At 36.0% G+C, this 13,929-nt stretch overlaps 1 protein-coding gene across 12 annotated transcripts in view; it reads right to left on the reverse strand.

Moving 5' to 3' along the window:
* GPHN (gephyrin) overlaps positions 1-13,929 on the reverse strand; it is a 638,461-nt gene that overhangs the window by 70,313 nt on the left and 554,219 nt on the right. For all 12 annotated transcript variants that reach the window (XM_082451600.1, XM_082451601.1, XM_082451602.1 and 9 more), the window contains one exon: positions 11,212-11,333. In XM_082451600.1, the coding sequence (XP_082307726.1) occupies positions 11,212-11,333 (122 nt within the window). The remainder of the gene's footprint in view (positions 1-11,211; positions 11,334-13,929) is intronic.

Here is a 13,929-nt window from a genome sequence, read left to right on the forward strand (position 1 = left end):
AAAGCTTTTGACAAAATTCAACATTTATGTATAATAAAAACTCTCAATAAAGTGGGTATAGAGGTTACATACCCCAACATAATAAGGCCATATATGAAAGCCCACAGCTAACATTATATTCAATGGTGAAAAGCTGAAAGCATTTCTTCTAAGATCAGGGACAAGACAAAGATGCGCACTCTCACCACTTTTCTTCACCATAGTACTGGAAGTTGTAGCCACAGCAATCAGACAAGAAAAATAATAAAAGGAATCCAAATTGGAAGGGAAGAAGTAAAACTGTCACTGTTGCAGATGACATAATACTATACATTAGAAAATCCTAAAGATGCCACCAGAAAACTACTAGAGCTCATCACTGAATTCAGTAAAGATGCAGGATACAAAATTAATATACAGAAATCTGTTGCATTTCTATACACTAACAACAAAAGATCAGAAAAAGAAATTAAGGAAACAACCCCATTTATAATCACAACAAAAGGAATAAAATACCCAGGAATAAACCCACATAAGGAGGTAAAAGATCTGTACTTAGAAAATTATAAGACACTGATGAAAGAAATGGAAGACCACACAAACAGATGGAAAGATACACCGTGTTCATGGACTGGAAGAATTAAAACAACCACACAACACAAGGCAATCTACAGACTCAATGTAATCCTTAAAAAATACCAATGGCATTTTTCACAGAACTCGAACAAAAATTTTTTAAATTTGTATGGAAACACAAAAGACCTTGAATAGCCAAAGCAATCTTGAGAAAGAAAAACAGAGCTGGGGGAATCAGACTCCCTGACTTCAGCCTACACTACAAAGCTACAGTAATCAAAAGAGTATGGTACCGGCACAAAAACAGAAATATAGATTAATGGAACATAATAGAAAGCCCAGAAATAAACCCATGCCCCTGTGGTAGTCAATTAATCTATGACAAAGGAGGCAAGAATATACAGTGGAGAAAAGACAGTCTCTTCAATAAGTGGTGCTGGGAAAGCTGGACAGCCATATGTAAAAGAATGAAAGTAGAATATTTTCTCATACTATATACAAAAATAAACTAAAAATGGATTAAAGACCTAAATGTTAGACCAGAAACCATAAAACTTCTAGAAGAAAACCCAGAACACTCTTTGACATAAATTGTAGCAATAATTTTTTGGAGTTGTCTCCTAAGGCAAAGGAAACAAAAGCAAAAATAAATAAATGGGACCTAATTAAACCCAAAAGTTTTTGCACAGCAAAGGAAACCATTGGCAAAATGAAAAAAGAACCTACTGAATGAGAAAAAAATATTTGCAAATGATATGACCAATAAGGGATCAATAGCCAAAATATATAAACAGCTCATACAACTCAATATTAAAAAAACCCCCAAACACCCTGATTAAAAGATGGGCATAAGAACTGAATAGACATTTTTCCAATGAAGACATATGATGGCCAAGAGGCAGAAGAAAAGATGCTCAACATCGCTAATCATCAGAGAAATGCAAATTGAAACCACAATGAGATATCATTTCACACTTGTCAAAATGGCTATCATCAAAAAGACCACAGGTAACAAATGTTGGCATGGATGTGGAGAAAAGGGAACCCTTGTACACCATTGGCGGAAATGTAAATTGGTGCAGCCACTGTGGAAAACAGTACAGAGATGTCTCAAAAAAAACTAAAAATAGAACTACCATATGACCCAGCATTCCACTCCTGGGTATATATCCAAAGAAAATGAAAACATTAATTTGAAAAGATACATGCACTCTAATGTTCATAGCAGCATTCTTTACAACAGCCAAGTTTGGAAGCAACCTAAATGTCCATCAATAGGTGAATGGATAAAGAAGATGTGGTGTATATAGACTATGGAATACTACTCAGCCATAAAGAAGAATGGAGGTTTGCCATTTGCAACAATATGGCTGGACCTGGAGGGTATTATGCTTAATAATATAAGTCAGACAGAGAGAGACAAATACTGAATGTTATCGCTTATATGTGGAATCTAAAAAATACAACAAACTAGTGAATATAACAAAACAGAAACAGACTCACAGATACAGAGAACAAACTAGTGTTTACCAGTGTGGAGAGGGAAAGGAGGAGGGACAAGATAGGGGTAGAGGATTAAGAGGTACAAACTACTATGTACAAAGTAGACAAGCTACAAGTATGTATTGTATAGCACAGGGAATATAGCCAACATTTTATAATAACTATCTATGGAGTATAATCTATAACAATTTTGAATCACTATGTTGTACACCTGAAACTTGTATAATATTGTAAATCAACTATGCTTCAATAAAAAAATAAAATAGTAAATAAACAAGAAAATAAATAAAAAAGAAAATGTATACCTAGAATATCTAGAACAATGGCCTAAGAAGTTCATAATAGAACTGGACCAGGAAGAGAAGGTGATCATGTTACACCCATTTTAAAATGTTTCAGCGTCCTACTACTAATTATTGGGTTGGCCAAAAGGTTCGATCGTTTTTTTCTGTAAGGTGGCTCTAGTAGCACTTAGTTGCCTTTACCTTCATTCTAAACAATTTTGTTTGATTGTATGTGACAGCTGTCATATCAGCGTGCATTTAAAAAAAGACTTATCAAAATTTGTGAATTTTTGTGTAGCCATTTTAATATTGAAGATGGAAGAGAAAAAGCAACATTTTCGGCATACTATGCTTCATTATTTCAAGAAAGGTAAAAACGCAACTGAAACGCAAAAAAAGATTTGTGCAGTGCTGTGACTGATCCAACATGTCAAAAGTGGTTTGTGAAGTTTTGTGCTGGAGATTTCTCGCTGGACGATGCTCCATGGTTGGGTAGATCAGTTGAAGTTGATAGTGATCAAATCGAGAATGGAGACATGAATTGCGAACAATCAACGTCATACCACGTGGGAGATAGCTGACATACTCAAAATATCCAAATCAAGCGCTGAAAATCATTTGCACCAGCTTAGTTATGTTAATCGCTTTGATGTTTGGGTTCCATATAAATTAAGTGAAGAAAATCTTCTTGACCGTACTTCTGCATGCGATTCTCTACTTAAACGTAATGAAAATGGTCTGTTTTTAAAACAAATTGTGACAGGCAATGAAAAGTGGATACTGTACGACAATGTGGAATGGAAGAAATCGTGGGGCAAGCGAAATGAACCACCACCAACCACACCAAAAGCCAGTCTTCATCCAAAGAAGGTGATGCTTTATATATGGTGGGACTGGAAGGGAGTCCTCTATTATGAGCTCCTTCTGGAAAACCAAATGATTAATTCCAACAAGTACTGCTCCCAGTTAGACCAACTGGAAGCAGCACTCAACGAAAAGCGTCTGGAATTAGTCAACAGAAAATGCATAACCTTCCATCAGTATAACTCAAGATCGCATGCTTCTTTGATGACCAGGAAAAAACTGTTAGAGCTTGGCTGGGAAGTTCTGATTCATCCGCCATATTCACCAGACATTGCACCTTTGGATTTCCATTTATTTAGGTCTTTACAAAATTCTCTTAATGGAAAAAATTTCAATTCCCTGGAAGACTGTAAAAGGCGCCTAGAACAGTTCTTTGCTCAAAAGGATAAGTTTTGGAAAGATGGAATTACGAAGTTGCCTGAAAAATGGCAAAGGTAGTGGAACAAAAGGGTGAATATGTTGCTTGGCAAAGTTCTTGGTGAAAATGAAAAATGTGTCTTTTATTTTTACTTAAAAACTGAAGGCACTTTTTTGCCAACCCAATACAACTCCTTAAACAGCACTGAAAGACAGTATACAGTCAATAGTAAGCTGACTGCTTCAGGAGAGTCTTTTTTCGCACAGGTAGTTCCTAACTCACAGATTATGTTCCCAGAGTCTATATGAGAAATTGGCTGTTTGGAACCTGGAACACATTCCTTTAAAAATAATATTATAGATGGTGGGCAAGACTCCGGGGTAGTTAAAAACAAACAAACAAATCTTCATTTAGCTCATAATGTTACTAATATGTTGCTGAATTATGCTTTACTATTAACCTGAATTTTGGAAACAAGGTGGAAGACTGAAGAAAGAATGTTGAAATGGAAAGCATTTGTTTAAGTTATCTTCCTATCTACCTCTCTAGAGTCCTTTCCTGCTGTCAAATGTACTTCTTGCCATGCCTACAGTATCTTGCTATGCTAAGGTTCTGAAGTGGTCCTGTTCAGGGTTTGCCCTATGAGTCAAAAAACTCTAAGTTCTAAGTGATTAGTTCCTGTTTATTTAGGACAGCAGATTTACCCAGATGTTGGATGTCTGATTTGAACTATTAAATATTAATATGCAAATAACTCACTCTCAGGTAGAATACTTTTAAACACAAATGCACCTCTAAATATTAGATTATCAAAAAGTATAGCAAAGTGAACAGAACAAACACATTTAGCCAATGTGGAGGATATTTGGGCTTAATAAAACACCTCTCCTAAACAGACTGGATCTTGAGAGTCAGGGAATAAGGAGATTAACTGTTCCTCTAAAGTTTCTTGCTGTTCATGGCTTTTCCCCTTTCACTTCTCAAAAAGCTTTCTCTCCCTTCCCTTCTCTTAAAAGTACTGACAGAGGAGCTTAGATGGTGAGTAGGGGAAAGGTTAGAATAGGGTAGCCATTTGTGAATCTCAGTCATTTGTAAATTGAATTAATGTAGGTCTGAATACCAAATTACCATTATTTACATGGCATACACGCTCTCTTCTCCTCTTTCCCATTCTCCTCTCTTCACTCCTTCCCACCCCCTGGAAGATACTATGAACTTGTTATAACAAATTACCCAAAGGTAATAAATGCTGCAAAAGTGGCTCTAGTAGTTGTGGGAGGAAAGATAAAAGAAGAAATTATAAAAGGAAGGGGATTTTTCTCTTTATGGAAGGGAGAGGTGTCTATTTTACAGTGAATAAGAAGCTTTATTTAGGGGTCCAGAAAGTAAACTTGAGCTACTGTAATAAATCCTCCTGCCTTTTTCCCCCACTTCTATATCACCTAAAGATCTAGAATTTTAAAACTCAAGTCCTTATAATTCATTCATACACACAGTCAATATTTAATTCAAAATTTAAACTAAATTTTCCTCTCTGGCTTTTGAAATATTGACAGTAACTATTTACTTAGGGGTTTCATCTATTAAAATGGATATAGAATATTTAGGTTATTAACCTTAATATTAATAAATTGTGGGTGCTAAGCCCAGTTAAGAGGGCAGCATGGTACAGCAAAAGGAGAAAGACCCTGGAGTTAGACAGGCCTAGGCTGGACTCCTCATTCTGTCTTTTACTAGTTGTATGACTCTGAACAGCTTATTTAATTTTTTTGAGCTTCAGTATTATTATCTACAAAATGGGGATAAAAGACACTTATCTGGATCGGTTGTTTCATGAGGCCTAAATAAGATAAGTAAGTGAAAGAATGTAGTATAGTACTATGTATATAGTAGGTAGTAAGTAAAGATTAGTATCTCTTTCCAGGAAAAGACTGGCATGTTTGGAGTGAGGAGGCTGGAGAAAATGGATGTGGATTGGGTGGGGAGGAAAGACAGGAGTGAAACAGAATTGAAAACTTTTGTAGTTCTTACTAATAACTATCTTATTCATTTCTGTAGTACCAAAGACTGAGACAACATCTGATATAGCATAACCCTTCATAAAAGTTTGTTGGATTATTAGAGTATACTTACCCATATATAATAAAACCCCAATTCTGCCACAAGGATATAGTTGGCACCTTAGAAAGATCATATTTGTAGCAGAATAGAGGGTGAGTTAGAGGAGAACAAGACTTGAGGCAGGGAGACCAGTGAAGAGGATAGCCTCATGTGTCTAGACAAAAAGTAAACGGAGCCCCAAACTAAGCCAGGATGGTAGAAATGAAGAGATAGGAACGTACAGAAGAAGTACTGATGAGGGAAACTGTATGGGATTTAAATACAGGGCTGAGTGAGAGACAGAAGCTTTCCATTCAGGTTTCTTCTGGCTCGGGTGACTGGGTGGCTGGTGGGCGCAGTCACTGAGCTAGAAGAACTCAAAGAAATGGAGTAAGATGGTAGTGGGAGGTGCAGTGAGAAAGGAAAGGAGAGATAATGAATTTAATTTTACATGTTGAATTTGCTCTGCCTATTGAACTTAAAGAAAATATACCTAGTAAGCAGGTGGATCTAGGCATGGAGCTCAAGACAGAGATAAGATCTGGGAGTCATTAGCATACAGAATAAGAAGGAAAAAAGGTCAAGGGTGAGCCATGGTGACACTTAGATTTGGGAATGAGCATAGGAAGAGAAGCTGCCAAAACAAGAAAGAATAAACTACAAATGGAGAATGAAGAAGTTGAAATGGTGTATTGCTGGAGAGGGATGTAAAATTGTGGTAGAGAGACCTAATAGCTGGGTTACGCAAGCATTTTATTTGTGTTTACAGACACATACCATTTCAATGAGGCTTTGCAATCCAGATGAAGATGAATCAACACTGACACCCTTCTGTTCTACGTAATAGCCTTCATAATGTCTTTCAATTTAATCTCTTTTTTAAAAATTCTACTTCCAAATTTGAGCATAAGCTCTGGAACTTTCTAAAACATCTTATTACTAGGCTGTAATTTATAGTGCATTTACAGTACATGTAATTTTAAGGACAAGATCTATATCTATTTCAGTTTTGAATCTTCAAGAGCCTTTGGCTTAAAATTCATAGTAGAATCATGATTAAGTTTACCACACCCTTGTTACTTCCTGTGATCCATGGACCAGTGGCTTGGTATTCTTGGGAACTTGTTAGAAATGCAAAATCTTGGTCCACTCCAGATTTGCTGAATCACAATCAGCATTTTTAATAAGATCTCCAGGTGATTCAAATAGGTACACAATGAATACTTCCTGACTAACTGAACATAGAATAAACAAACTGTATTGTTGTTCTTATTTCTAGTAGGTCTCCAACTTTAGCTCATGTGATACAACTTGGGCAAATTCTCTTTCCAAAATATGGTTTACTATGTTAATTCTGCTTTTAAAAAAAGCTGCAAATTTAACCAAATTGGGTAGTGCTGCCTGGATTACAAAGCCTTTCAAAATCTGGCTTCAAATTTCTACCAAATTTACACATATTATCCTTCTACCTGAACCTCCTACTCTAAACAGTCTGGCCTGACCTGAGTAAACTATTCTTTCTACTTCTCTATTTTTGTTCATTCCCTGTTTCCTACTTGGTTAACATACTCTCTTTTTCTAAATACACAAATCCTATTTATGCTTCCTGTTCTAGCTAAAACGAAATATCTTCAAAATGATATTATCTTGTCTTCATAATGAGAATTGTGGATTATTAATTTCAAGAAACTCAGATTCCATTTCCACCTCTGCCACTAACTTGTATATTGCTGGGCAAGTTCAATGAACATCTCTGGGTTTAAAAGCTTGTCTTTTTCATACACAAGGCCAACAGGCACATGAAAAGATGCTCAACATTGCTAATCATTGATAAATGCAAATCAAAACCACAATGAGATATCACTTCACACTTGTCACAATGGTTTTTACCAAAAAGACCACAAGTAACAAATGTTGGTGAGAATGTGGAGAAAAGGGAACCCTCCTATGCTGTTGGTGGGAATGTGAATTGGTACAGCCACTGTGGAAAACAGTATGGAGGCTTCTCAAAAAACTAAAAATTGAACTACCATATGACCCAGCCATTCCATTCCTGGGTATATATCCCAAAACACTAATTTGAAAAGATACATGTACCCCAGTGTTCATAGCAGCATTATTTATAATAGCCAAGATATGGAAGTAACCTAAATGTCCATCAGCAGATGAATGAATAAAGAAGACGTGGTATATACAATGGAATACTACTCAGCCATGAAAAAGAAAAAAACTTTTGCCATTTGCAACAACATGAATGGACCTGGAGTGTATCATGCTTAGTGAAATAAGTCAGACAGAGAAAGACAAATACTGTATGATATCACTTACATGTGGAATCTAAAAAATAAAACAAACTAGTGAGTATAACAAAACAGAAACAGACTCACATATATAGAAAACAAACTAGTGTTTACCGGTGGGGAGAGGGAAGAGAAGAGGGATTAAGGAGTAGAGGATTAAGAGGTACAAACTACTATGTATAAAATAAATAAATAAGCTACAAGGATGTATTGTATAGCACAGGAATACAGCCAATATTTTATAACTTTAAATGGTGAATAATCTATAAAAATTCTGAATCACTATGTTGTACACCTGAAACTAATATAACATTGTAAATTATACCTCAATAAATTTTTTTTTACATTATAAAAAAAATTGTCTTTTTAAAGAAAAACGCTAGGAACCACAATAGTATTGTGTTCCACACAATGAGAGAAAATATGTCTAAGGAATGTGTTTTAATATTCACATAATACTTAAAAATGAATGTTTTAAAAATACAGTTAATGCTCACGTATTTGAAGCACCCCTCCCATAATCTCCACTGTACCCTCTTTTTAAATGAAATGTACAAGAAACAAAGGCAAAATTCATCCAGGTCAATCCAAATAAGTTATAGAGTCTTACCCTTCAAGTTTAACATTTATTGTTAAAGTCATGGTAGGTGATAAGAATAAGAGCTAAGAAGTAGAATCATACAGAATTTAAACCCAGACTGAAACCTTTTAAAAATAACAAGAATAGCACTCTTACTCCCTACTCTTATCTGGCATAGCTGAGTAAGGCTTCTGTGCTTGCTGACATTCTTGAGCTATTTCTCTCCCTGCTTTAAACATAGGGTAGTTTATCCCATGACCCTGCTTGTTTCCCTGGAGAGCTTCACATAGAGGCTTCTGTATAACAACATTTGCTTTCATTAGCAAACGGCTATATAGGAAAGAGAAGAATGAAGAGGGAGACAACCTTCACAGAATATCAACAGGCTGCAGATTAAATATACCTTGTTTCCTTTGCTAAATTCCCAGCACAGATTTCCATCTGAACAGTTATAAATTCTTTCCTCCCACATTCCACCTCTGCATTTTAAACCATTTACTCTGGGTCTCTTCAATACAGCACTCTAAGACTGAGAAAGTTTAGATTTGCATCAATTGTATTTTTAAAAAATTGTTCTCAGTTTTATGTAAGGTATTCAATCCAAGAAAAGAATATACTAAAGATGTGCATATTCTCAAAATTGCCTATATCTTGCTTATAAGTTTTGTTGTTCTTTATATGTTGTTTTCAAGGGACATTTTGAAGTTACATGTAATAGCAACATTAATTATTAGGAAATGTCTACAACAAATCAACAGCTGGTCCTAGAAAATCAAATATTAGCATATCAACATAGGAACCTTTCAATGGTGTTTTGGCCTTTATAGTAAGGTAATGGCAGCATATATAGTATATATCAAGTTAGCTTTCTTTTTAATACAGAAGTACAACATTAGGAGGAGAGAATGAACAGAATTATAGTCAAGACAGCATAAGGTAAAAATGAAACACACAAACAAAAAGAACCTTTTACCTTATAATAGTTCTTAGATCTCATTAATGCACTTGGAGGCAGGGCCAGAGTCAGCGGTGGCTGGGAAACAAATTCTAAATCTGGTGCATTTGTTCTCTAGAGTTTCAGGCCTGTTCTGTGCTGTTGGAACTCTTGGGTTCATCCTACCTCCTCTCAGAAATTAATTTTTGCCTTCTTTAAAGGTGTATCTGCATCAGGATAATTTTCAAATGCTTGAAGTTTATATATATGAAAGGATGGGTTACTAGTCAGGTCCAAATTCAACCCTCCCCGCTTTTTTTCACTGGGTTCTTTCTATCCCTTCCCAGGGCTACGGAGCCTGGGTCAGGGTGATACCAGGTAACCTGCAGCACTGGCTTCACCAGCATGGGTTCTAAGTTGGCTGGTTACTTACCTATGGACTTCTCTAGAACTAAACTTTCAGGTAAATACAAATGGTGAATTAAAAAAAAAAAATGATGTTTGAAAATATGTGTAACAGACTCTACTCCAGTGTCCACAGAGAAAGAAAAAAAATCAGGAGGAAAGAAGAGAAGTTTAAAAGGTGAGATTAACATAAAAACGACTGCCTTTCAGGTTACTAGCAAGACGCTGTGTTCCAGGTTTGGACTACACTGTGTCCAGTTTGAGCCTAAACTGGGGTTTATAGGAGTCCCAGCATACCTTGTGAAATGGCAGGGCAGAGCCTCTTCAAGAGCATATTTGAGCCCTGGGAAAGCACTCATCTTAAGGGAAGGAGGATCCAGGCATAATGAGCTTTGCTCAGTGACAAGATGGTGATAAGACAGAAAGGGGCAATTATGGGTGACAGATACATCAGGGCATCCATCACTCAGATTTGTCTCCTAGCTTTGTCTCCAGCAGGCTGTTGTTTGAGTGTTACTAAGAGCAGGCACACCTCTGGTGAACTGGAAATAGTGCCTGGTGAAACATGGCTGAACAGCAGTGTTGCATGGAAGTGGGATGCTCAGAAAGAGCAGACTTGTTTTTGATTGCATGTGCAGCTGGAGCTGGAGACGCAGTTGGAAATTTACAGAAATAGTTGGGGAATTTAGCAGAGAGCTGAGTTAATTTAGTAAATGGGGTAATATGCTCTCAGAGATGGGCAATTATAGTCAATGTGCCTCCCTTTGTATTTACAAGTGGGTGAAGCCTGGAGAAACTCAGGTTATATAAGAATACAAAAATCAATATAAAAGTCCTAGAAAATAATTGTACTTAAACTTCAAAGAATCAGTTAGTACTAATTTTGACATTTCCCTCTTACTCTTCTCACCCATGTCTTCCCTTTCTTTTTTTTTTTTGCATATACTACATTGTTTATGGATATTTTTGTATGTAACAAAAGCATAAAACATCGACTAGAAATATACTCAACAAATTTATGATATAGTTGCCTTTAGGAAGGGTGAAAGGGAATGAAACTTCCCTATCTTTCTTGACATAAGTAAAAGTATGAATAGGAATAACACCCAAAGCAGAGCAACATATTTCTCCTATTGTAAAAGGCATTCCAGGAAAATGTCTATCGCTAAAGGACATAGCCATCTCCATAATTCTTTGACTTCTGAAGAATGAAATAAGTGAAAATTATGGTATTAAATTTCTTTCTCTTTAGCACAATCCCACCTAGTTAGTACTCCCAAAATTCATATTTGTACAATAACAACTTCAAAATAAAATCCAATACTTACTTGTCTCCCACAATTCCCAAGTTGATTGTGGGGTAACCATGTTCCTGAATTGTTGCTAAGAGGGTTGAACGATTGCTGTCTCGAATCTTTCCTGGTAAGAGGTCATCTTCAGGATTTAGCAGCTACAAAGCCAAAAAAAAAAAAACCACTACAAATTATTTTCTTAGGATAATATTGCCTATTGTTAATGGGAAAAAAATAGATCTAGTAAACAGAGTTTAGCACATCTAGCACCTATAACAGTATCTGGCCCATAGAAGATATATGCTCAAAGGATCTTTTTTTTTTTAAAATTAATTAATTAATTAATTAATTAATTTTTGGCTGTGTTAGGTCTTCGTTTCTGTGCGAGGGCTTTCTCTAATTGCGGCGAGCGGGGGCCCCTCTTCATCGCGGTGCGTGGGCCTCTCACTATCGTGGCCTCTCTTGTTGCGGAGCACAGGCTCCAGACGCACAGGCTCAGTAGTTGTGGCTCACGGGCCCAGCTGCTCCGTGGCATGTGGGACCTTCCCAGACCAGGGCTCGAACCCGTGTCCCCTGCATTGGCAGGCAGATTCTCAACCACTGCGCCACCAGGGAAGCCCTCAAAGGATCTTTGATAAATATTGAAAGCATAGGAGGATGAGAAAACATTCCTCCAGAATTAAAAAACATGCAGAAATTTAAGTGGTGACTAAACAGCAGGCCAAATATCACACCAGTTTTGGCTCCAATTTGACAAAATAGTGCTCTGGAGATAGCTGCCTTTCTACTGGTTGGTTGTTTACTGGGTCAAATTAAAAAAAAAAAAACAACTTTCTTTTTTCCTCCCACTATTATTTTCTAATCTGTCCTTCACTGAGAATATTTGAGGAAGAGACTGTGTGACATGATATTCTCAAGTCTGAAGAGAATGATCATTTATCTTTTCTTTCAAGCCTTTTGATCTCTTTTGTGAAGTGGTATCAGTAGTACCGAAGAAGTTAAACTTATTTGAAGGAGAGGGAGCCAGATATCTTGTCTCTATTAGCAAACTTAAACAAGTAATACTTAACTGCACACACCCATGATTCCATGACTTTGAATTGAATCACCCTTAAGAGATTTAATATCTACTATTATATGTCAATGAAGAAAATTATAAGAAGCTTATTTTATGTTAGGATGTTCCAATGAGGCAGTGTAGCGTAGTAGCAAGAGTCTACCTTATTCAGATAACGTTCAAATTCAAGTTGCCCAAACACATTATGCCATAATTTTCTCATTTATAATATATAGTAATAAAACTACCTTGAAAGGCAGTTGTTAGGACTGAGATAATGAACACTCAGTTAACATAGATAAATATACAATAAAAACAATTCTCTGTCCTTTCTTTATGATACATGATATTGAAAGAGCACCTAATTCCCCCCAGTTGTTCTCATATTGTTACTCCTAGATGCTAGTATGGATGGAATCAGTTTATAACGTGAACACAGATTTACATTTATTAGATTATAAAATACTTAAGAGTAGGAGGTCCCTAACACACACAGACACACACAACATGCAAATTTAATTTACACAATTTTAAGATGTACTTTGATTTCAGAAAACTACAAAATGAAAAAAAAAGTGCATCTTTGAAGTGAGAAAATCTGGAATATTATCTTAGGAGGTTGAAGGCAAGCCTGCACATTTCAGATCCTTAGGCTGTTAATATGGCCAATACCCAGTGTTTTGTATCTCAGTTCTGCCAAACAATGACCTCAAGCCCCTTTAGTCTTCCTTCTGACTCATTAGTGATACCATGTGGCTGGACCTTTGGCTTTATGTTGGAAAAGTAGTAGCTTTGCCAACAACTGTCCCCTTAAAATATCTGCAGAAAAACTTTGATCATCTTATTCACTGTCACCTGGGAGACTTCCCTTCAAATACTGCACTAATCTAACTTAATCAGATCCCATGTGACACTGCAGCCCACTTTCATCCTTAGTCACTGGCAGAGCTTGGAAAATTGCTATTGCAGTACTAATACAGATTAATTTTCTGATCTTAATTAACACACAGTTATTGAACTTATAATTTTATAAGGCCAAGGCTTGCAGATTTTAAACTCCATTAATCAGACAAGTTGCTGCAGAAAGAAAACTGAACGGTTATATAATATTTTTTTCGCAAAGGGTACTGACCACCAACTGAGTAATAAGATTTCCCCGTTATTAGGGTGGTTTCTTTGCCATTCATGTTCCTCTCTGTTATTTTGCTGCACACAGTTCCAGAAATAATAGAACAATTAGCGATCACTGGAGAACCAGTTGTTTATCTGTAAAACTGACATAATGAAATAATAGCTAGTTAAGTGAGGGTATGGGATTTCCAGTGCATTTTAAGTATTTTCAAAGAAAACACACAGAATCGAATGGAAGATTATAAGGTTGCATATACTAGAATAAATTCACAATATTCCTCTTTAAAAATGTAATCTTATTTTCCAGCTTCTTATACTTCTAGTCATCTCTGGAATGATGCCTGAAACTTATTCTAGTTAAAATATAAAAGGAAAAATACAATATAAAGTAAAATAAAACATAACCCAAAACAAACAAAAAAACGAAAACATAACCCATTATCTTCATACCTTGTTACTTTCTTATCTACCACATACTAAATTTCAATTTCCTGTTTCTGTTATTGTCAATGGTGCCACTGTATTTCCAGCTTTCAAACATTTAGCCTTTGATTTTTTTCCTTTGT

Source organism: Balaenoptera physalus (genome assembly GCF_965194825.1).
Source record: "Balaenoptera physalus genome assembly, chromosome: 2".
Lineage (NCBI taxonomy): Eukaryota > Metazoa > Chordata > Mammalia > Artiodactyla > Balaenopteridae > Balaenoptera > Balaenoptera physalus.